This window comes from Aquarana catesbeiana, linkage group LG03 (assembly GCF_042186555.1).
Source record: "Aquarana catesbeiana isolate 2022-GZ linkage group LG03, ASM4218655v1, whole genome shotgun sequence".
NCBI classification, from domain to species: domain Eukaryota; kingdom Metazoa; phylum Chordata; class Amphibia; order Anura; family Ranidae; genus Aquarana; species Aquarana catesbeiana.
This window is the reverse complement of record NC_133326.1, coordinates 249,968,075-249,993,279: the sequence shown is the minus strand read 5'-3', so window position 1 is coordinate 249,993,279 and position 25,205 is coordinate 249,968,075. Positions and strand designations below refer to the sequence as shown.

The window sequence follows — 25,205 nt, the reverse complement described above, 5'->3', positions numbered from 1 at the left end:
TATAGGAAGTGAGGAATATTTCTAAACCTAAACACCTGTAAAACCTTAGCCTTTTATCTGCTAACATTTAGTTGAAATTGGGCTTTTTGCAGTCTACAGTGTTCCCGCTAACGTGCTTTAGTGTATTTGGATTTCACTGTGCTGTATACAAATGTGGTTATTGAAAATGTATTTTAGTGCAGAAAAAGAAGAGGAGAGCGAGCTGTGTTTGATACAGCAGAAGAGGGAAGGGATGAAACATTTGAGGCTTCCAACTACAATGGAAAGAACAGAAAGGTATGTACCCCCCCCCCCCCCCCCTTTTTTTATTTTATTTTTTTTTTTGTATTTGACTGCACACTTTCACATGTAATCAAGCAGCTATGTACTAGAAATGTACTTTTATACAAAATTTAGTTTTAAAAGCCCATCTCCAGGCACATAAACTCTCCTCCTCGTCTCCAGTCTTTACCTCTGTTTTACATGAAGTGGAGTCCTCTTCCGTAAGCACCTTTAAAAGGGACCATGCCTATTGTAAATAGAGAAAGCATTGCATGGTGTGGACACGTCTATTGGCTGTACAGCAGTGGGGTCCCTTTGGGATCCTGAAGAGGAGTAGTGATGCCTGTGCAAGGTAAGGTAGGGGACCAGTACTTGGCACTGCCATGGGATCCAAACAGTGTAGTCAGTCAGATATATCTTGCTTCACAAGGTAATGGGGAAAAAAATGCAGGTTAGGGGTGCTAGGAGGTGGTTCATATTTTGTTTGGAGATGGGCTTTACTTTTAATATATCAAGCTAATCGCAAAAAAGCCATGTTAAAGGTTTACTATTTAGCTTCTAAACATTTTCAGCAAAATATATTAATGGTTAAACTAAAACTTTTAAAAACACTTGGTATTTTTCATCAAGTATGAAGCTTGTAATAAACATCCAAGTATTTCATGTTTTTTACATGTTTTTTTAAGTTCACCTTCAGCAAGATCTTCCGAAAAACCTCCAATGCAAATTTCATATGTCCTGATTTAGTAGTACATAGTAGCACTCCTATTTTAAATGCTGCATCTCCTCCCATTACCTATGCAGTCATAGGGGGGCTGCCCTCTCAACTAACTGCTGTCCCCTTGGCCCCCCTTCATCCTACTGTTGGCAGGATGGGCTGGACATTGAAGTTGTGTGCCCCTAGAGGCCATTTAAACTGTGCACAGTAGTGTATTCTCTCCTTCTCTTGCTGAGGTCAGGAGACCTCCTCCTATATAACCCTTCCCTCTTTCAGCAAACCTTGGTTTTTTGCTGGTGTCCATTGACCATGGACTTCTTCTCTCTGACAGTTTAAATTTTTCCTTTGAATCTAAGGATTCTTCTGTTAGATATCCTGGCTGCATTATAGCCACTGAGGCTCCTGCACGGATCAGTTGCCCAGGGCCCTCCATTTTGTTGGAGTGAGTCTGGCTTGTAATGTTTCTGGGTGAATTAGATCCTGCTATAGGTGTTCCCTTTGATATGTAGTGCAGCGTTTTGGAGCCACAGGGAGCCCTGTCCCTGAGGAGCAGGAGATATGCACATCATAGAGGGCAAAGCCAGGATGGTATCCTGCCTGCATGAAGACTTCAGTGGGGCAGAAGCCTTTTAAACATTCATTCCTAGGTTACCACAACCTCCTAAATCTGCCTTCTGTGCGAGATCCTTCTAGAAACCACACCTCCTGTGATTAGGACTTCGAGTTGGGAGCAGTTTTTGAAATTTGCCATTGTTTTATAGCCAGGCATGCATCTTTATCGCTGTTACTTTGCCAGGAATATACTCCTCCTTTGGTGACCTAATGGATCGGCACTCAATGCCCTGCCTTGCTCTTAAGTGGGTTATTGAGACTGCACGCTCTTCCTCTTGCTCCGTGTGTGCTTAGTGACTGGCAAAAGCTCCCTGCTCTTGCTCCATTGGTACCGCACAGTGGTCTCCCTGGGATACCTGGGTTCTCAACAGCCTACAGTGCTTGGCACAGAAAGAAAGCCCTCCCTTCCCTCTCTACAGGTGCAGAGTTTTCAAATAGCCATGTGGACACTGGTGACGCCATAGAATCAGTTCAATTTAACCTTCATCTTTCTGCCCCTCCACATTCTCCCTCCCTCCCTCCTCTTCTCTACAGGATTGAGACAAAGGGTGTTCTGGGGATTCTTATCTAACTAAGGGACTGGGGGTACAGCATTTTTGGTAAAAGCTGTACTACATCCGCATATCTGAACTAACTTATAGTATATCAACTGCTAGATATAAATACCCCCCCCCAGGCGGGGCGTTTTTTTAAAATAGGGGTTTTAAGCAGCAACCAGAGAGTTGATTCTAAATAAAACTTTTCTGTTTTTACCTGCCTTAAAAACAAATAGAAGCCTCTTTAATAGCGGCTGCAGCCTTCCCCCCTCGGTCTGCATTCAGACCGAATGCTGCGCCGTCCGCGCGCACTACGGTCCTTAAAGGAGGGTGGTTCACTGAGGGGGAGTGGCAAATGCAGGCGGCGCCGTGTGCGGCACTCAGCGTCCTCGTGGAACACATGGTGCGCGCACTGGGCAATAATCAGGCTCACACCTGATTCCTCTTCATAAAGCTGGCTCTCTTAGGACAAACAGTCTCCTTTAGAGCAGCTGAAGAGTAGAGGCTGTCACACAGGAGCGCTGGGTCACGTAAGCGGTGTATCAGGCATCTCCAGTACAGAAATATACAATTGTTATTCAGCATTAAAAGCTGATCTGTATGGTAGCAGTTACTACTATTACTGAGCTATAGTATATTGTGTTAAAGTGCCTCTGCTTTTGTGCTTGGCATTATGACTTCCAGATCTACCACAAAGGTACCAAAAATTCCACCCCCAGGCGCTGGGAACTCCAGTCATGCCTTCACACTGTCATCCTCTCTGGAGATACCAGACATGGCAAGCCAGTGTGAGTCATTGGAACCTATTGGTGCAAATGCTCACACTTCAGCCCCTGTATACTTGACTGAAGATGCATTCTCCTCTTCCCTGCAGGGTTTAGAAGGAAGATTAGCGGCTTTAATCGCATCTTCCCAAGTGGATAGAAAGCCTGCTAGATCCCCTTCCCCCACCTCAATCCCTTTACCAATTGAACAGTGGGCACAGGGTGCGGTATTACCCTCAAGCGATCAAGTAGAAAGACAAGCCGATTATTCCTCTACAGAGGAAACAGATGAACCTTTTACAACCTCGCAATCTGAGAGATTGATGGTACAAAATCTTAAGGAGATGGTTCATTCTACTTTCATGCTGCCCCTAACAGAGTCAGTTGAAAGTTTGGTCTCTTCCTTGGGTTCTTTAAAACCCTTACAACCTTTTCATGCGTTTCCAGTCCATGTATTACTTTAAAAGCTTATTTATGCTGATTTCTAGTGGGAAGAGTACTCTTTTGCCAGTCAAAAGAAAATGTAAACGTCCTTCATTTAAACTGACTCTCCTGCACCAGGGGCATCTGCCTTTAGGCAGTGGCGACGGCCACTGCCGTCAGACTTTAGGGGAAAGTCTCAGGGTCAGGTCCAGGCTCAAAAGAATACCCGGGGCCGTAAATCTGCAGAGCAGAATACTTATGCCTCATCGTGAAGAGGCGTTCCCCCCTCACCAGAGTGGGCGGGGGAGACTTTTACATTACTCAGAAGTCTGGCAAAGGGAAATTCAGGACAGATGGGTTCTCTCCACGGTGTCTCTAGGATACAAGCTAGAATTTCAGGAGTTCCCACCGTCTCGTTTTCTCACATCAAACGTTCCCAAAGATCCAGGGAAAAGGCAATCCCTGTTTCAAGCGTTAGACAGATAATTGGCTCAGGGGGTGATCATACAGATTCCCACAGAAGAGCAAGGTTTGGGGTTTTATTCAAACCTGCTTATGGTACCAAAACCAAATGGAGATGTCAGACCCATTCTAGGTCTAAGGAATCTAAATCAATTCCTAAAAATCCGCTCCTTTCGCATGGAGTCGATCAGGTCAGTTCTGTCTATCCTACAAGGAAGAGAACTTCTAGCGTCCATCGACATCAGGGATGCATATCTGCATGTCCCTATATTTCCCGCTCATCAAAGGTTTCTGCGATTCAAAGTAGAACAGCAGCATTATCAGTTTGTAGCTTTGCCCTTCGGGCTAGCTACAGCACCCTGGGTTTTCACAAAGGTACTGGCCCCACCTCTAGCAAGGTTAAGGGCACAGGGCATAACAGTTCTGGCGTACCTAGATGATCTATTGTTAATAGACCAGACAGTGATTCGCTTGGAGCAAAGTGTACGCATTATAACTAGTTACCTGAAGAGTCTGGGTTGGATTCTCAACCTAGAAAAGTCATCCTTAAAACCACTAAGAAAGCTGGACTACTTGAGCTTGATTATAGACGCAGCCCAGAAGAAGGTATTCTTACCTCCGGCAAAGATCAGCTCCATACAAGAGCTGGTGCGGATGGTCAGGTCAAAAAGAGATCCCTCAGTTTGCCTTTGCATGAGGTTGTTAAGAAAAATCGTGGCTTCATTCGAAGCAGTCCCCTATGCCCAGTTCCATTCAAGACTGTTTCAAAACAGTATCCTGTCTGCTTTGAATAAAATGGTCCAAGCTTTGGACTTGCCAATGCGGCTGTCCCCAAGAGTGTCCCAAAGTCTCGGTTGGTGGTTATGAAGCCAGAATCTGCTGAAAGGAAAGTCCTTCAGATCCATTATCTGGAAAGTAGTAACAGATGCCAGCCTTTCAGACTGGAGAGCAGTACTAGAGAAAACGACTGTCCAAGGACAGTGGTCAAGAACCGAAAGAGCCTTGCCCATCAACATCCTAGAGATTCGGGCAGTGCGTCTAGCTCTGAAGGCCTGGACTTCCAGGTTAAAGGATTGTCCTGTCAGGATCCAATCCGACAATGCCACGGCTGTGGCCTATATAAATCACCAAGGGGGCACCAAGAGTCTCTCAGCACAGAGAGAGGTGAACCATATTCTGACTTGGGCAGAAAAGAATATTCTGTGCCTATCAGCAGTCTTCATTCCGGAGGTAGAGAATTGTCAGGTGGACTACTTAAGTCGCCTGCAGTTATTCCCAGGGGAATGGTCTCTTCACCCCCACATATTTCGGGCTCCTTGCCAAAGATGGGGGACTCTGGACGTAGATCTTCTAGCGTCCAGATTCAACATGACGTTAGTCAACTGTGTGTCCAGGACAAGGAATCCACTCGCATGCAGAACAGATGCGTTGGTGACCCCGTAGGATCAGTTCTCACTGATCTATGCATTTCCCCCTTATTCAGTTGCTGCCACAACTTCTTTGCAGGATCAAGCTGGAAAGAAAGCCGGTAATTCTGGTAGCATCAGCATGGCCCAGAAGGTCATGGCACGCAAAGATCGTAAAGATGGCAGTGGAGGGTCCTTGGTCCCTCCCACTAAGGCCAGACCTGCTCTCACAGGGACAGATAATCCATCCTACTTTACGAACGCTAAAGGGCCTGGCTATTGAAACCCACATTCTGAAGAAACGTGGGCTTTCCGGGTCATCTCTACTTTGATTAATGCAAGGAAGCCAGGGCTTCCACAACTATATATTATTTGAGTGTCTGGAAGGCTTATGTTTCCTGGTGTGAATCCAAGGGTTGGCACCCTCGCAGATACATTATAGGCAGAATTCTTGCCTTTCTACAGTTAGGCATAGAGATGAAATTGGCCTTGAGTACTATTAAGGGCCAAGTCTCAGACTTATCAATTTTATTTCAAAGACCGCTTGCTATGCATTCTTTAGTCCGGGGTTTTATGCAAGGAGTGATGCGGATTAATCCGCCAGTTAAATTACCTTTTAAGCCCTTGGGACTTGAAATGAGTTTTGTCTGTGTTACAAAAACAGCCATTTGAGCAGATACAGCATATTCCCTTAGTCCTTTTGACAAGGAAGCTGGTATTTTTGGTTGCTATATCCTCAGCAAGGAGGGTTTTGGAATTGGCTGCTCTTTCTTGTAAAGAGCCATATTTGATTATTCATTAGGACAGAGTGGTGTTACGCCCTCGTCCAGGTTTTTTGCCAAAAGTAGTTTCAGGTTTTCACCTGAGCCAAGATCTTGTCCTGCCATCGTTTTTTCCAAAACCATGTTCCAGGGAAGAAAAGTCACTACGTTGTCTTGATGTGGTGAGAGCAGTGAAGATCTATTTAAAGGCAAATTCTCAGATTCGTAAGACTAATGTCTTATTTATTCTGCCAGAGGGTCCTCAGGATAGGCAGCGTCGAAATCCACTGTCGCTAAGTGGATTCGACAAGTGATAATTCAAGCTTATGATTTAGAGGGTAAAATTCCCCCGTTTCAAGTTAAGGCGCACTCTACCAGGTCGGTTAGTGCTTCTTGGGCAGTACGTCACCAGGCCTCCATGGCTCAAATCTGCAAGGCCGCAACTCTTTCTCCTGATCTTCATACTTTCCCTGAATTCCTTTCTTTGTACAGTGAGAATGGATTCTAACATTGTGGGCTTCTGGATTTGCAAGTTAGCCGCTTTTGCGGATTTAATTTTCTTTCTGATGGACCCGTTGACATCCTTGCCGAATTTGCTTCAGTCTTTCCATGCATATGGCACCCTTTTCGTATTTCCAAATTAATCTAACCAAGTCCTCCGCCCTCAGCATCAGTGGATCGAGCTGTAATCAGACGTCTCCATCCCTCTGTTCCCTTTCATTGGGCGACTGACTCTATTCGCTATTTTAGAGTACATATTACGCCATACCCTGCTACTCTTTATACAGCTAGTTTTGAACCACTGCTCCTGAGAATAAGAGCTGACCTTCTCCGTTGGCATCTACTCACGTTGACCTAGTTTGGCCTCTGCAACACCCTTAAAATTACACTATTGCCTAGAGTTCTTTTATCTCTTGCAAGCCCTTCCCATCAGACTACCACCCTTGTTCTTCACACAAGAATTCCCTTTTTTGGGAATTTGTGTGGTCCCATCAGAAACCCTGTCTCCAACTTCACCATCTCTCTAAATGCCAGGGTGCAATTTGCCTCCCTGATATGCAAGCTTACTATAGGGCGGCCCACCTCACTAGGTTGGTTGACTAGCACTGGCATGCCAAGGCAAAACATTGAGTAGCTATGAAGCCGGAGGACTCCTGTGGCATGGCGAAGATTTGGCTTTGGATCACCTCCCAGTTGCCCAAAGACCTCTTTACCCATCAGACTCTTGGTAGCACTTTGATGGTTTCTAGGGACACTTTTCGCAGCTCCTCAATTTCCCCGCTGCCGTCACCCATGTTTCAACCCGGTCTTCACAACCCGCAATTCCAATGTCTGTTGTCCAGTGGTCGTCTGCATTTTTTGGATTTCCTGGGGTCCAACGGCAAGCTCTCCTCTCTTGCGAACACTTCGGCCACCATCTTAGACTTCTGGGGTAGCTTTCAGCTCAGGTATTTCATCCACCAGTGTTCTCATTTTCCGTGTGTCTCCTGCCAACTCAAGGTCTCTCTGGTATTTCAAAATGAATGAACTTGGGGACATGGAGGATCTTACGGCAACCTTTGTATAACCAGTAGGAAACCTTTTGAAACACCTGCAGGCCGTTGCAACACTTTGTATACGCCGATGCCCATTTACGGGATGTTTCGCAACCCAGTTGAACCCCTGGGACTCGCTAGATTATTGCCCTGGGCGAGCGATCCTGCCTCTCTGGTTTCTCGTTTCTTTATCCCCTCTTTTTTTTTTTTTTTTTTTCTTTTACCCTTCACTTTCCCTCTTGTAACTGTGATATAATATTTGCAGTTCTAAGCTGGTGCCCATTCATTTTGCTCTTTTTGCAATTCACTCCTAAAGATATTTCTCTGGCCCTTGGGGCCCTTTAAGTGACCCCAGTATTTTTTCATTTCTCACTATATCTGGCTGTCTTTTATATTCCCAGGATTGTTCAAGTTTTGTTGCAGGCGCTATCCATCGCCTCCTAGCAGGGATATCTGTCTTGCCGGCTGATAACTGATTTAAAGTTTGATTTCTAACTGATTTGAAATTTGTTTTATTTTTGTATGCACATTATTGCTAAGCAGACCCTAATGTCTACCCATCAAACTGAATTCTGGTTATCTTTGTACCCTTCTATGCTTATTCTTGCCTAGGTTGTACTGTGCAATTTTGGGTAAACAAATAAAAAAATTACAAAAAGTGTTTCTAGACGGATGTTCAGTTCCACTTCTAGCATGAGGTGCTACAAGTTGCTCTGAGTTATGTTGAGCATTTCTTGATACTTATGCGAGTCTGTTGGCATTTGTTTGCTGTGTTGCCCACCCCTCAGTTGGACTGCTTTTGGATGTCCTACAGTAGTTGACTGAAGATCATACTGTAAGTACATCCCATACTGTACAACTAATCTGCTACTTGGGGTACAGTACCTGGAGACATGTCTCTTCCTCTGTTCTTGTAATCTCCTTGTTGCTTGTTACAAGACTGGTGATAGGAATTATATAGGGGACGTCCCAGCAACCTTCTCTTTTTTTTTTTTTTTTTACGAGTGTCTAATCGCCTGAAGGTAGCTGCATAAACCATGGTAATGGATAAAGATCTGTCCCCCATACTGTACTCCCTAGAAATGAATTTCAATAATCCTGTTGATCCAAACTTTTTTTTTTCTTTGTATACAGTATAATCTTCATTTTTGGATATAGTGGCAAATATAAATATCCAGCACAAATACATGTTTATAAAGTAATAGGGTCTTGGACCAGCCTGTGAAAGAAAAAAACATTTTTGAGTTATCCTTTGTTGACACAGACTACATTGAGTTATGTACTTTTGTGAGGACACACACCTCCTGTGCTCTACTTCTTCACGACTGCCAGACAGATGTGAATAGAGCTGGGTTGGGCATTGATATCAAACAGAGAAAAGCACTGCATCGTGTGTGGCACAGGGTATGTAGAGAGAGGTCTCTTACATACTCCCTGTAAATTCTGTTCTGCTTTGGTACAGACAGCTTGAAACAACCCATTTTTTTTGCATAGCTCAGAAGGGTGCACAATATAAACAGTGAATGTTACACATGCTGCTACATAAAAAAAACATTATTTTAGTCCACATGTTAAAGTATGTTCAAACCAAGGAGGATAATTTGAAGCATTGGCGCTTACCAGTCCTAAAATGGTGGCTGTATTAGTTTTAATTTTATCACCGTAAGAGCATTTAAGATGCAGAAAATACCTGCTAATCTCGCAAAGAAGGCAATGTCCTTTTCACTTCTATAAGCTGAAATGGAAGCAAAAATTAATCTTATTAAAGGAGAAGTCTGGGGTTTAATAAAACGTAGACAATACCTGTACATGCTCCTCTCTATGCTGCAGCAGCCATGTAACATTGCAGCTTTCCCATGTTGGCTCTAATACTGAGAGATGACATGACCAATGACCTATCGGCTTGTAACGGAGAACACTCCCTTTCATTTGCTGCACACCGCTCTGGTCCTCCAGTGCTCACTGGACTGACATGCCTGGGAAGGAACAGCTGCAGAACAATCAGGCTGCTTGGTGGATCCCAACTATATTTTTGGGATGATTCGTGGAGATGGTTTTGCCCCATCACTTAACGGGCAATAACCCGACCATGGTTTGGCCATTCTTTAGTCCAGAATGGATGGCAATCGTAGTGCCCCCAAGTACAATGGAATGAGTGAACATAGCCACCAAGGGACAGGAAGTGAGTTATTTGTGAGATTGACTGGTGAAAGGAAAAAGTTGGAAAGACATTTAACCCATATACCTCATCTAAGGAGACTGGTAATCTGCAATGTTATGTATTTTGCTTTTTGGTTTAGATGATAAGCTTTATGTATAATGTAAATGCAACAATTTTACTACACAAGTTGATAAAAAGGCCTTGCATGCTCAGATGTTTTATTTACTGACATTTTTATCTGAATAATGAATAAAGCTTATGCGTGAAAAAGGTGCTGATGCCCAAAGCATTTAATCAGTTTCCAATTGTGTTGTCATTACAGCCCAACATTTGAAAATGGATTCTGATTGGCACACTTTTCATACATAAGCCTACACTACAGTATTTGATTAACCTGTTTTTTTTTTTTTTGTTTTTTTTTTTTCTTGTTTTGTTTTTGTTCATAGCAATTCCTCTTTTTCTGTTGAAACACTCATCCACTCACCATTTTTGGATAACTATATATTTACCATAAGACCTTTATCAGTCAGGAGCAAAGGTAACCGTTCTATGATAAAAATATTGTAACTGAGGATTTGTGATTAATGACTTGTTTCATTGTTGAACTTGAAATCAAATCTTGAGATTGTATGTAGACTGTGCTAAACTGTGTGCTGCAAAGGAATTTAAATTACAATATGGGATTTGGACGGGGGGGGGGGGGGGGGGTGCAAAAAATGGACTGCTAATGTTTACACTCCCTCAAAGTTAGTATTTAAAAGCTGCAAATTTGACAGCTGTTACAGTATTGGGTTTGTGTGGTTATCTCTTTCAGCTTTGCATGTATCAACACTAAATGTTCTCTATTTCTCATTGCAAAACTGCTCCAGCTCCTTCTGATTGCATGGGCATTGTGAATCAACTGTCTTTTTCAAATCCAGCAACTTTGATGTGTAGTATGTAGCTTATGCCAAACATAAGAAAAAATCTAAATTTTGGGCTAATCAGACCATAGAGCCTTCTTCCAGTTGTCTTCAAAGCCTTTATAAAATGGTAGGTGAGATGTGATCATTAAACTATATGGAAAGCCAACATTTTTCATTTCGTTTTGGATAGAGTAGGAAATGTTTAAAACCAGGCTTTATCATTAAATCACACAGGGTTAAAGGATAAGTTCACTTTCAGAACCTGTTACCTTAAAAACAGGTGGGGCGTGTAATATGTTCCAGCTCCCCCCTTTCCCTGTGACAGAGAGGGTGAGTTCTCCATGCGCCTGCTGTCACATTTTGAAGAGTGCGGAAGTCTGCCATTCATTCGGTTTCCTGGGAATAAATGCCTACAAGTTCCCTCAGCCAATGTGGCTGACGGCTTGTAGTTCTCTACTGGTGAACACTCTTCCTGCTCTCTGGTAACTGCCTAACCTTATGAGGTATGGGCAGATGGCTATTCTGAGAGTCTGGAGGAGACCATAATTGCACCTGCGATCTGCCAATTGGGGGTGCAATGCTCTGCAGGCTCCTGGGGGTGAAAAAATGCCCAATTTTTTTACATGCAAAAAATGTGCATTTTTATTTTTTTGAAAATGTGAACTTATCCTTAAAGGGAAGGGACGTGCTTCTCCTGGCTCGCTCGTGCGATTTGCAAGTCGGAGAAGGAATCGACCGGCCCAGAAGGTTGGCATAGAGATTTTCGGCAGGCCAGATGGTCCCTGAAGTCTCTGATATTCGTGCCCGCATATATAAACGGTGCTCAAACCACACGTGAGGTATTGCTGCGAACGTTGGAGCGACAGCAATAATTCTAGCACTAGACCTCCTCTGTAACTCTAAACAGGTTATCTGTAAAAAAAAAAAAAAAAATTAAGCGTCACCAATGGGGATTTTTAAGTACCGAAGTTTGCTGCCATTCCTCAAGTGTGCACAATTGTAAAGCCTGACATGTTGGGTATCTATTTACTCGGTGTAACCACATCTTTCACATTATGCAAAAAAAATTGGGCTAACTTTACTGTTTTGTGTGTTTTTTTTTTTTTTTTTTTTTATTTATTTTTTTTAAAAGTTTGAAAAATTGCTGCACAAATACCGTGCAGTATAAAAAGTTGCAACGACCACCATTTTATTCCCTAGGGTCTCTGCTAAAAAAAACATATATAATGTTTGGGGGTTCTGACTAATTTTCCAGCAAAAAATTATTTTTACATGTAGGTTTGAAGTGTCAGAATTGGCCTGGTAGGCAAGTGGTTAAGCATCGGAAGGACTTACCCCCTTCCTGACCAGGCCATTTTTTGTGATACGGCACTGTCGATTTAACTGACAATTGTGTGGCTGGCAACGCTGTACCCAAACAAAATTTACGTCCTTTTTTCCCCACAAATAGAGCTTTCTTTTGGTGGTATTTGATAACCTCTGCGGATTTTATCTTTTGCGCTATAAACAAAAAAAAAAGAGCGACAATTTTGAAGAAAACATTTTTTTTTTTTTTTTTTTTTTTTTTTTTTTTACTTTTGTTATAATATCCCCAAATTTAAAAAAAAAAAAGTTTCTTTCCTCAGTTTAGGCCGATATTTGATCCACATATTTTTGGTAACAAAAAGCATATATATTAATCCATATACACTACATAAAGTGGCTGTAAAAAGCTGGACATTTTTTACCTTCATGCATTCTCCAGGATACTTGGTTATCCTGCTTCACCATTTACCAAAAGACATTACTATGATTATGCAGACCTGGCTTCTGGAAGGTACAGGCTCTTGTACACTTCCTCCAAGAGCTGCAGTTTTTCTTGTACTCCATCGCTTGTGTTTTTTTACTATGATTTATACCCCTGTTCCGTCTCTTTAGGCCCCTTTCACACTGGGGCGGTGGGTGCGTCGGCGGTACAACAGCGCTATTTTTAGCGCTGCTGTACCGTCGTTCTTGCAGCGGTATTCGGCCGCTAGCGGTGTGGTTTTAACCCCCGCTGGCGGCCGAAAAAGGGTTAAAATCCCTCGTACAGCGATTTTTGATTTCAATGGGCAGGAGCGGTGAATACACCGCTCCAAAGAAGCAGTTTGCAGGACTTTTTTCACCGTCCTGCCAGCGCACCGCTTCAGTGTGAAAGCCCTTGGGCTTTCACACTGAACAAACAGCGGAGGCTGTTTAGGGGCGGTTTGCAGGCGGTATTTTTAGCGCAATACCGCCTGCAAACTGCCTCAGTGTGAAAGGGGCCTTAAAGTTCTATCCTTTACATATCATATTTTCATAAATAGGCAAGTTTACATTTAGGTGAGATTTAAGTGGTCACCTCCATTTGCTTTAAGGCTAAATGCACACTGGCAGGGGAAAAAATGCAGTTTTGAGAAGCTTTTTTTTTTTTAATTTTTTTTTTTTTTTTTTTTTTTTTTATGCCTCTAAACACAACTCAGTATTAGCCAGTGTGGCCATGCAATGTTTAGGGGCATAAAAGAGCCCAAAATCTGTCTTCAGGGAGAAGCATACTGGCGTAAATTATGCATGTGCACATATGTTCTAGCTGATAGAACGAAATTACGCACATCAGTCTTGCGTGTGTAATAATGCATCAGATTAAGCATTTTTTACTCTGGATTTTTTTCGGCAGGGTAAATGGACATATTTTAATGTGCCCAACCGCATGAGGCCTTAGTCTTGATATCCATGTATACCAGTTGCCATTTTGTTATCTTTACCCTTACTGACCACTTTTTGTGTGGTGGTTCACCCTACAATCTCCTTTCATAGTTTTAGGATCACAACATTTTTTATTTTTCCCTGGTCAGGGTTTATTACTTCTCTCCTTGTTGAATTTACTACTGTGAGTGGTCCCATATTCTTGCATGTATCCTTGTGAGATTACTTGTCTATAAGGTTATCATCCTGCTTATTATGAACTTTATTTCCCTTTTTTAAAGGGTTTTTATCTTTCTATCTTGGACTCCAGCTGTAGTCTGTTTAGTCTTTCCTGTATATAACTTATCCATCATAGCTTCTTTCCCTAAGGTCAAGGGTTAGGTAATTCAAGATGAGGCCTTTACTGTAGTACACATTTTTGTTTGCCACCTTCCTTTTCCGGTGGTTTGTTTTTCTACTTGCATTCCTTATGTTGGGTGATTGGTTACATTTCCCGTTTTATTACTGGAGTCTAACCATTGTTCAGCCAGCTGTTTTCCTTGGTGACAATTCCTGATTGGAGCAATTGGTTGATCCTTGGGTTTCTCACTTGGAAGAGTTACAAATAATTTCAACGTCTGTGGGATACCTCAGTGATTGTTGCTCATCACTCAGCTTGACTGCCTTTGGAAGTCCCACATGTCTAAGACTTTACTACATTGCCATGTCCCTCAAACTATAAAGAAAATAAAGGTTTTTGTACTTCCCTTTTTCTTAAAGTTCCTTAAAGCGGAGCTCCACCCAAAAGGGGATGCTCGGCTTGCCACATTTTGTACCTGTTTTGAGGTACACACTCCCACTTCTGGCTGAGTTTGCCATGGCAAACTCAGCCGGAAGTACAGCCCCCCTTCTTCCTCTGCTGCCAGGCCATTCGCAAAGCGCAGCACACTTCATACATGCGCAGTAGAGAAACGGCTGTGAAGAGGCAAGAAGCTTCCTTTAGCCGAGATGGAGGCTGCAGCACCCAAGAGCCAAATGTAAAATTGGCTTGGGTGAGGACACAGCTGGATTTGCGAACAGGTACGTGTCCTAATATGGAGGCTGCATTCACACCTGAGCGTTTCAAAGGCACGCGTTTTTTACCACGATTTTGTTCAGGGCACCAATGTAAAAAGCAGAAAAACGCCTGTAATCTGCCCCAAAGAAGCTCATGTTCTTTTTTGAGCTTAGGGCGTTTTTCAGGTGTTTTGCTTCAGGTAACAAAACACTCAGATGTGAACAGGTGTCATTTGAAATTAATGGGATTTTGCTTGTTGGGCATCCCCCCCCCCCGCCCCCCAGACGTTTTACAAGCTAAAAACGCTCAGGTGTCAATGCAGCCTGAAAGTCAGGAGCTACAGTATTTGTAGCTGCTGACTTTTCATATTTCTGAAGGAGCCTGGTTCTGCTTAAAGAGATATAGGTCCCATTCAGCTGTCATTGGTCTTATGTACTGCTTGCTCATAAAACTTAGGCATGAAAGTTTGAAGAAGGGTTATGCAGGGGTTGGCTTTGTTTGTTGTGTGCCAGCATCCTGAGGTCTGCAGTATACCCCATGTCTAAGAATTTACTCCTGGGGAGATCTCTCCCTCAATTTTCTTTTTCTTTTTTTTTTTTTTTGTCTTAAAGTGATCCAGGAACGATTGAAAATGTCCCAAATCAATCTTTTGGGATGGCACTGGGACACTTGCTCAGGCATGTGATCACATGCCTAATGAGGGGTCTCTGTGCTATCCCCAATACTTTGTTTTTCTGTGTGATCATAGAAGAATAAAGAGCTTTGCACTTTTGAAACATTTTGCTGATGACATATCTTATCCTTTGTCTTACCCAGTGACGTGTCCTATCTTAGCCTTTTTTTTTTTTTTTTAATTGACCAGTTGGGTCAATTAAAACGACATATCTTATCCATGTTTTATACAGTGAACAGTCGGGAGTCATTGCAGCACCCTTTTACCACATGGTCAATTTCAGTATGGTGTGCAAAATTAACATTCTGGTCTGCATATAGACAAAGCACACCTTATTGACGTTTTGGTAAGTGATCTTAGATCTGTATGGCATAAATACAATTCTTGCCTTTAGTGTAGCAGCTGATGTTTTTTTGCATGTAATGCTTCAATGTATATGTGCATGGTAGGACTTGAAGTATAGTGGAACATGATGGTTTTGGTACACAAATGCAATATGCTCAGCAACCTACAAGAAACAGCAGGCTAGCATTGCTAAAATAGCACGTCTCTGCAGTCAGGCATGATGCCTCAATCATCACTCTAATTTGGCAGACAAAATATATTTGAAGCTATTTCAGTGGGCATATAATTGCAGAATACAACAAGGGAGCTTATTGTTCGATGTTTGCATAAAGATCAGTTACCATACTTGCTTCGCAATCTTTGAGGCGTGTGCTTACATTTTCGTGAGCTTATATATTGCTGTCCAGATCCTTCATGAAAACAGCATCAATTTGTTATGTATTTGCTGTCTTTGAACATTACTCTATGGGCCTGTGTTGACAGAATGTAGGCTTGTGTCCCTTTTTAGATGCTTCTGAGATCATTCGGAATTCATTGACGGGTGCACTTGACCTGCAGTTGCCCTCTTTCTGGCTGCATTTAATCTGCTTCAAATAGGTTTTGCCTTCCCATAGATGTATGGTAATGACACCCGGTATTCAATTTTACCATATTTGACACTTTAAAGTAGAATTTCAACTTTCATTGCACTTTAAATAGTTTGTGCCAAAGTGGCCCAAATGAACGATTTCTCTTAAAGGATAAGTTCACCTTTGGAACATGTTGCACCTGTTTTTATTATGGTACATGGAACATGTTCCATCATTGGGACCCTCTTCTGTGAATGAATGCCTTCAAGTACCATTAGCCATTGTGGCTGATGGCTTGTAGTTTTCAATGAGCTGTGAGGGTGCTGGTGATTGCTCTTGTAGTCCATTGATCTTTCTGCTCTCAGATAACTGCCTGTCTGTATGAGGTATGAGCAGACATATGCGGAGTCTGCATAAGCCTGGGAGTGCACCCACGATCTGCTGATTATGGGTTCAATGCCCTGCAGACTCTTTAAAGAAAAATTATAAATGCACATTTATTTTATTTTTTTTTTTTTCAAGCCAAATAAAATGTTTTTAAAATGTGAACTTATCCTTTAAACACTGATACAGCCACTGCATACACTGTGATGTACTGGAGTTGTATTAGCTACATGCAGCAAGAAGCACTGTGTTGCGGCAACACGAAGGGCAACTTCCTGTCTGCTGCAGGCATGAAGTAGTCAGTCTGAGTGCTTCTCTACTATTCAGGAGGAGCCATTTATTTTTATCAGTGTTTACAACACTCCTTCTCATAGGCAGAGGTGGAAATCATGAACTCATCTGCCCCCTCTCCACCTTGGCCAATAGGAGGAAGCCTTGTGTTCATTAATAAACGTAAAGGTTTCTCCAGGAAGGTTGACTTTCAAATCCTGGCAGTAGATGGGAAAGTACTGCTGCCAGGACACAGCGCTGCATACTGTATGTAGCTAATGCTACCACAGTACATCGCAACACACAGAGCAACCGCATCAATGTTTAATGGAAATGGTTTGAACCAGCTTAGAAAAATTGACTCTCTAAAATGAACTAAAAGCTGGGCTTCTCCTTTAGATGAAATGTATAGTTTGTTTGAATTAATGCATTATAAAAATAAAATTAGCACTGTTTACTTTTTACGGTAATTGTCTTTTTCTTCTTTACCCCTTTTGTTTACAAAAACAGTTTTTTCCAAGAGAACATATGTTCACTCCTGTGCTCAAGAAGGAACAGAGAAAAAACAAGCTGCTTCTAGTAGTAAAGGAGCAAGAAAAAAAAGTGTGCAGTCCACTGCTAGAAGACGCTCAGCAAGAAACAGCAAATCTGATGTCGGCCAGCTTCAAAGCTCGCCAAAATCCAGCAACTCAGATAATGATGCACCTGGTTGTAATAGCTCTTCCACAAACACATTGTCAACTGATCATTCAAATAAACCACCTGCAAAACAAAGAAAGAGGGCACCCAAAAAAACTACTCAAAAGAGAAAACGACTCAGGTCAGCAACACAAACTCAACGAGAAGCTGATGAAAGTAAAGGTGATTCTGAAAGTGAATCGGAAAAAGATGAAAAAAAGTTGAAGATGCCAGATTTGTCTGACACAACACAGTTTGAAGTGACTAGGTCTCCTGTAAGCAGTCCTGAAAAGGTATACCAACCAGTAGAAGATCATTCCTCTGTGTTGTCCCCCATGGACCAGTCCACAAAAGAACACATACCTGCATCACCTATGCAAAACGAGGAACGCTTTGATAAAGAGACCTCTGCTTCTCCACAACCTCATAATGAACATCCATTTGACAAAGAGAATTCACCGCCTTCTCCAATATTTACGAATGGTCAGACTGCATTAGAAAAGAGTCAGCCAGAGTCCATGTGTGGAAGTGAACTAGACTCTGATATGGTAGATTCTACGAAGCACTTAGGCACTGAAGTGGGGCATTCTATGCAGGCAGAGAATCTGCAGGTATCAGAAGGAGAATGTCCAGGTTCTCCTCCTAAGTACACTGATGTCTGCTTTCACAAGGAATCTGCATCCTCAGACTCAGAAAATGAGTTGGGGGTGATTGAAAAAAACATACTTTCTTCAACACTATCTGAAGATATTCCTGATTGTATGGAGCAAGACTACTCGGACATTGACCATGCAGGTGTGCAGTCTGAAAGCTTGAATGGAAACCAGGCAAACAGTTTCTCCCAGTCAGAAGCTGAAAATTTGCCAGATTTAGATTGTTATAAAGAATCCTCTAAGGATGAGGAATCCACACGTTTGCCAGCTGCTGATCCAGAAAAGCAGTTTGACTTGGAACATTCCCTTAGTTCCTCTCATTCTTTTAAAGAGGATCCATCTGAAACTCAAGACCTTCCTAAAGCACTAAATGTGGAATCCCCATTGCAGGGTAGTTCTTTTAGAAGTGATGATGGTTTAGATGATAAAGTTAATGGAGTGGAAAATAGCTTGCAGGAACCCAAGCTGAGTGACACAAAAACAATTGTACCAGGTGATTCAGAGCATGGGAGTAGTACTGAAACTTCTGTAAATAGAACACAGCTGCCTGAACAGTCTACAGCCGAGGAGCACTGTTATGTCAGTGAAGTAAAAGATAAACTATGCAGTGATGTCCTGCAAAATGTACCTTTAGATGGTAACAAAGTCGAAAGCATCCTTGATGCTAGTGCTGTGGCTGGCAGTAAGTTGTCTGATAAGGCTGATTCTGAAAATAATACCGATCTTAACCATAAAGAGCAGGTAGTTTTAGGTGAAGACGACAATACTGAATCTGTAGCTATGGAATGCGATTCGATCTGTAGTGATCGTGAATCTGAACAACCCACAAAATTGACTGAAGCAGTTGTAGCTGAACCTGGTTCTTCTGCTTCAACAAAAACAGAAGAACTTGAATCTGCTGAAAAACGATCAGTGCCACTTGAAGAGGCACAGAAAAAAGAAGCGCGTCCACGAAAATCTAGGTTCCACTCTCCATCAACAACATGGTCTCCTACTAAGAGTGAAGTTAAAGAGAGGCCCAAATCACGTTCTCGATCACGTTCTAAAAATAGAGACTCTCCTCCTAAACGCAAGTCGAGATCACGTAGTAAGGATAGAGATCGGAATACTAGTGAGCAGTGGAAAGGCAGAAGTCGAGACAGACACCATAGGAGGCAGTCTAAATCTAAAAGTCGATCTCGCTCAAGGTCAGGGTCACGAAATAGAAACCGAAATAGAAGTAATACAGCTGAGAGGAGTGAAAAGGATTCGCCGCCTTGGAGAGAGAGACGATCAAACGACAACTGGAAAAGTCCTAGGGGAAATGAAAGATACAGAAGAAATGAGCATGAAAAACCAATCGAACATTTTAGAATTGATAAATATAACTCAAGGGATTCATCGGAGCAATATTCAGAAAATAAAAATGACCTCCCAGATTGGGTGTCAGAAAGGATTAAATCTTTAGACAGCAGGGGCAGGGGAGATGGCTGGATGAGAGGTGATAGAAGAGGGTGGGGAGACAATAGGGGCAGAGGAAGGGGAGAAATTAGGGGAAGAGGGGATTACAGAGGCAGAGGTGATTTTAGAGGAAGGGGAGACCTTCGAGGTAGGGGGGATGGACGGGGTAGAGGAGGGAACAGAGGAAGAGGTTCTCCTAGGGGCTGTCATTGGGATGATAACCAGTATAATTCAGGTGATTCGTGGAACAGAAATGTGAACATGGATTGGAATTCGCCCAGAGGCCGTGGTGGCCTTGGCAGAGGCGGTTTCAGAGGTGGTTTTAATTATGGAGACCAAAATGAGAATTCTTGGAACAATAGACAGCCCTACTCAGGAAATTCTAATGCTTTAGGGCAAGAGTCTACTAGGGTGCAAGAACACCAGAATTATAAACCGAAATATGAGGAAACGTATGAGTCACCTGTTGATCGATCTGGGTGGACTTCTGCATCAAGTTGGGCTGTTAGAAAAACCCTGCCTGCTGATGTTCAGAGTTATTATTCAAAAAGAGGAAGAGGCTCCACTGGCTCCCAGCAGCAGGGATGGCCTAGACCAGAAGTAACTCAGGACCAAGGTTTGCATTTTATTTAATTTCCCCCCCCCTTTAACAAAATCCAATATGTTCTATAAAGTATGTGCCATTCGTGTGTTAAATGTTTAATAGTAAAATATTTGGCAGTTTATCCTTTGAGTTAACATCAGAAGTACTGAAGTCATGAAGGCTCTGCTGTACCTTGCTCCCCTCTCCAAGAGCACCTGTTCTGCGTTTAAGGCTGCTTAATCACTGCTGGAATGGAGTGTGGTGAACTAAACTGCTGCAAAACAAATTCAGTGCTTCTGCGAACTTTGAGGATGATTTGCTCCAAGGTGCCCTGCAGCCATAGGGTCGGTGAAGGCTGTTTTTAAAGAAAATGTAGTTTTTTTTTTTTTTTTTTTTTTTTTTTTTAATGTGTATACTTGTGTCCACAGCCTGGTCACTTTAAAAGATAATATAAAATGTGGCCATATACAATGTAATCCATAATCACGCACAATATTTGTTCTATTACAGTAGTCCTCAGCTTTAAATTAAAAGAATGCTATTGTGAGCGCTCAGTGTAGCGACAGGATGGGCTTAACAAGCACCTCTTTTTATCAGTAATCGGAATTCAGACTCTAGGGGGACTTTATCTGACCACCAGCCTATATCAATACACTACCAGCAGCAGCAATAAGTTTTAGGGATAGATGGTTTGCAATAGTAATATTTTGCCTAGCACGAAACCCCTACAAAAGGTAAAAAAAGGGCTTTAAAATAAATGTTATGGTCCCCCTTCTGTATACACACACACACTTCATGGTGTATGTGTATATATAGTGTGTATGTCTATCTATCTATCTATCTCTCTCTCTCTCTCTCTCTCTCTCTCTCTCTCTCTCTCTCTCTCTCTCTCTCTCTCTCTCTCTCTCTCTCTCTCTCTCTATATATATATCTATATATCTATATCTATAAAAAATTTTTTTTTTTTTTTTTTTTTACCTGTTTGGCCAGTCTTTCGATGTTGTATCGGTTGTCGGCGTTCTTCCACCAGCAGCTCGTTGACACAGGGGAGCCAGAGCAGTGTGATCATGTGATTACACTGAAGAGCAGTATAAAAAAAATATTTAAACTGATTTTAACCAACAGTATGCAGCATGGGCACAGGCCCAGCGGGGAGTGTGTTGCAGGAAGGCTTTGACGATATTAAAAAGCTGCAGCCATAGCCTAATGTGCACCACTTTATGCAGTTTATCGCAGCTCTCAGCATAGCGTGCACTACTATCCACATGCTAAGGAGATTTTGATGCAGCCCCTTGACCATATTTGGGTTTGCAGTGAGCCTGTTCTTCATAATCCCCCCCCCCCCCCCCTTTAGGAAGTTCACAGCCCTCCTGACTGCTGGACACCATCATGAGTACATTGCTCTGCTACAGACATACTTATGGTTCCAGCAGCTACCCTGCTCCAGAATGTGGCCTAGGTCTCTACATCAGCCCTCGCCAAATTATCCATCCAACTTCAGTCATGAAGTTAGGACACAGGACCGCTGCTCTCTACTCGCTTTGGAGCAGCACACACTGCACTGATTAAGGCTGTGAGTGCTCCATAGGTAATCTCCCTCACAGTGGACGTCGGACAGGGGAGCAGGCCAGTACTGTGCACAGGAACATGAGGTTATTCATGTTTGTTTTCAGAACACTGCACCGTGTTCTTTGGACCGCAGTCTCTGCACCTCAGTCTTCTCATTTCCTCAGGAACACCCCATTCCACCTTGTAACTAAGGAGGAATTTTAAACCCCTATGGCAGACCTGATGGGCAAAGTCTTTGCCCTGATAGAGACTGTGGGGCACAGAAATGCTTAAGTACAGCTAGTAGGCACCCCCTACTGAATCATTGCCTGACTTGTCCTTCGCAGCATTGTTGCAAGATGGGGAACTGAAAGGCGAGTGCTTGGAGTCTAAACTCCGTCCAGGAGAATGAGGTTGCTCTCAATTATTTTTTAAAGCTGAAAGTAACCTTTTTAAGGTTTCAATGGACGAGGTACCCTCCTGTTTAAAGTTAAAACTGTGCCCACCTTGGACCTGAGGTCACAGTATGTGATCTGTTTCAAAGTCCATGAAATATAGGTTCTTTTCTGTTCACTCACTAGTACATGATGTCCTGTATAAGGACTGGCCATGTCCAGACAAGTGTATACTGTTGTCACGTAGTTTAAACAACCGTACCCAGTTGATGGGGCTACCATAAAGTGAAAAAATTCCAGTGCGTTTCTGGTTGAGGCTGTCCCAGTCTTCAAAAAGGTTTGAGGCACACCTTAAAGCCTCTTTACTCTGTCAATCCAGGCCACGTAACTGTTGGTGATTTCTGACTTTTTTGCCAGTCTGTAAAATAGGTATGCTAAGACAGTTTATGAAATGTTCAGAAAGTATTCTATTTGACGGGGTACGACTCTTCAGAGTCATTAAATTGCCTTTTATTAAGGAATACACGGATGGAAAGAGCACTCTTAAAGCGGAGCTCCACCCTAAAGTAGAACTTCCGCTCATCGGATTCCTCCTCCCCTCAGGTGCCACAGTTGGCACCTTTCAGGGGGGAGTGCAGATACCTGTATAATACAGGTATTTGTACCCACTTCCGGGAATAGATAGCTGCAGATGACCGCCCCCCCCCCAGGTTGTGTTCTGGGAAACACACAGGTCCCACAACATAACGGGGACCAGTGAAGACGTGCAGCGCAACTCGCACATGCGCAGTAGGGAACCAGGCAGTGAAGCCGCAATGCTTCACTTCCTGATTCCCTGACCGAGGATGGCGGCGGGGGCAGCCGAGAACCGAGCGATTGCTCGTCATCTGCTGCTGACGACGCGGGCACCCTGGACAGGTAAGTGTCCATTTATTAAAAGTCAGCAGCTGCAGTATTTGTAGCTGCTGGCTTTTAATAATTTTTTTTAAGGTGGACCTCCTCTTAACATGCATAAGTATGCGCCAGACAAAGTTTTTTTTTTTATATATAATTTTTTTTTTTTTTTTTTTTTTTGCCAGGTCCTGGCAGAAGGATCCAGTGTAAATTGAATAGTTTTAATACACCCATGTGCATGTACACTAGCCCAACACGGTGTTATTGCAGTTAGGTGCAATGTTTAAAGTATCTGCCACTAGTTTACCACAATAAGGTTTAAGGCTGAGGAATTGAGCACTGAGGTCATCCATTGGGTAGAGTGCTTTACGCTGTGAATTTGTCAGCTGGCTTTTATGTAAACGCCATCCTATTGGATAATTAGCCGCTGTATGGTATTTACAGGTGGTGGGAGGGATCGCTCTCCCATTCTGGCAGCGAGCCCGGAATGAAAGCCTTTGCTTCCACCAGCCTACCACAGAGCTCATCGAAGACCTGAAGGCCCCCGATCTCTGGTATAGAAAATGGAAGCAACGAGCGGTTTTGTCCCTTCCAGTTTCCCAGATGTAAATCATGCCATTTTTAAATCCGTAAAGTATCAAAACGCACACCGATCTTGGTGTGTGTGCTGTGACTAGATCCTCTAAGGATTTCTGAATTCCTGTGTCCCAAAAATTAAGAAAATCCTGTTTCTAGAATTCAGTAGCTCAAGGTTAAATTTGTATGCACACGAGTCACAGCTGGGAATGAACCCCCTTTCAAGTTAAACTCGTCCTGCTTTCCACTTGTACTACTGTGTTGTAAATTTTACAACCCATTAGAACATCTTTCTCTCTAAAAACTTGTTCACATTGGCGGCTGGGGGACAGAAAAAGTAGGTAGTTGAGCTGTGATTTTATTGCCACCTGGTCTAAACTAAATCTTTTCTTGGACTCCCTGCATGCTTTGCAACGTATCTGCTCATTCCTTTGATTTACGTTCTATTTCTAAGAACTACATGTCCCATGGTTCCTTGCTGCCTGGAAGCAGTAAATCCTGTGTTGGCCTCTGAAACTCCTCCTCCTGGCAACTCTGTAGTTCAGAAGACAGACTTTGTTAAATGTGCGACACAGCAGTGCATATTCACAGGGCATAGTGAATTTGCGTCACAGAATCCATCCTAATAGTAGGGGGACTAAAAATTGAAATTCAGTGTGGAAATTAATATAATTTAAAATTTTGACGGTAGATACTTTAGTCGGGTTATAATACTGTGTACAGGAGGTCAGAACATTGGCAAACAAAACCTCAAATGATAAGTTCGCCTTTGTGAACGTTACACTGATATTTAGGATGTAACATGTCCAGCATCTATCTTGGCTCTGGACTGATAATTCCCCAGACTTGAGCCGGGTACACACTGTACTAACCATGCGCATTTAGTCCAGCGATCTCCCCCGCTAAGCTATTCTGAGAGTGCTGATTGGGAGCAGCAGCGTGCATGTCCTCTTTAAACATGGGTAGAATGTCGGGCGTTGTGTGTTTTGTGTTTTTTTTTTTTTTTTTTCGGACTGCCAATATCTCCTGAAATTCTGGCCGTATCTGAATAGCTGAGCCTTGTGAACTGGTACATAGACAGGTAGCGCCGGTTCACATTAGAAGCGGCACGACTTGCAGGTCGCCTCACCGAGGCGACCTGCACACGACTGCCGCGGTGACTTGCAAGACGACTTCTGTATAGAAGTCTATGCAAGTCGCCCCCAAAGTAGTACAGGAACCTTTCTTCTAAGTCGGAGCGACTTGCGTCGCTCCGATTAGAACGGTTCCATTGTACAGAACGGGAGGCGACTTGTCAGGCGGCTAGGTCGCCTGACAAGTCGCCCCCGTGTGAACCGGCTCGTAGTCACTGCTGATTTACAGGACTGCAGTGGAGAATTCCAGTGTAGATAATGAACTGGGAAACTGTGTTCCTTGGCTGTCTGAAGAGACTTCCAGGATTTAACACATCCTACATAAATCTACCAGCAGCTGTTGATAGCAGAAACATCTTCCAATCAAAACAGAAAACAGCAGAGCTGAAGTAAAAACATCCACTGTCATGAGGACATGTGCAAAAAAAAAAGGATTGATTGATGTGGGCAGTTATCCACTGCTGGCTGGCTTTTTTTTTTTCCCCATTGTCATTTCATCCTTTTGATGAGAGTATAAATACAGCCTGAGAAACCCTGTGTTCCTCAGTGGATTAGAGTGGCCACAGTTAAATCTGTACATTTTAAACACATCACTCCTAATATGTCCAGAGGTATTTTTTGTTTCCATGTGCTGAGAGCTCTATAGTTGCAGATGAAGTTATAGTTATAGTCTGATTGAAAAAAAGACACGTCCATCTAGGTCAACCAATAGAAAAAAACCCACACACAAATAGAAAAATTATGATCCAGTTTGTTCCAGCAAGGGGGGAAAAAAGAATTC

The 25,205-nt window shown here is 42.8% G+C and overlaps 1 protein-coding gene across 4 annotated transcripts in view; it reads left to right on the top strand.

Moving 5' to 3' along the window:
• The window catches only part of SCAF11 (SR-related CTD associated factor 11), a 176,702-nt gene that overhangs the window by 86,721 nt on the left and 64,776 nt on the right, over positions 1-25,205 (top strand). For all 4 annotated transcript variants that reach the window (XM_073619959.1, XM_073619957.1, XM_073619958.1 and 1 more), the window contains 3 exons: positions 178-276; positions 10,086-10,177; positions 17,035-19,911. In XM_073619959.1, the coding sequence (XP_073476060.1) occupies positions 178-276; positions 10,086-10,177; positions 17,035-19,911 (3,068 nt within the window). The remainder of the gene's footprint in view (positions 1-177; positions 277-10,085; positions 10,178-17,034; positions 19,912-25,205) is intronic.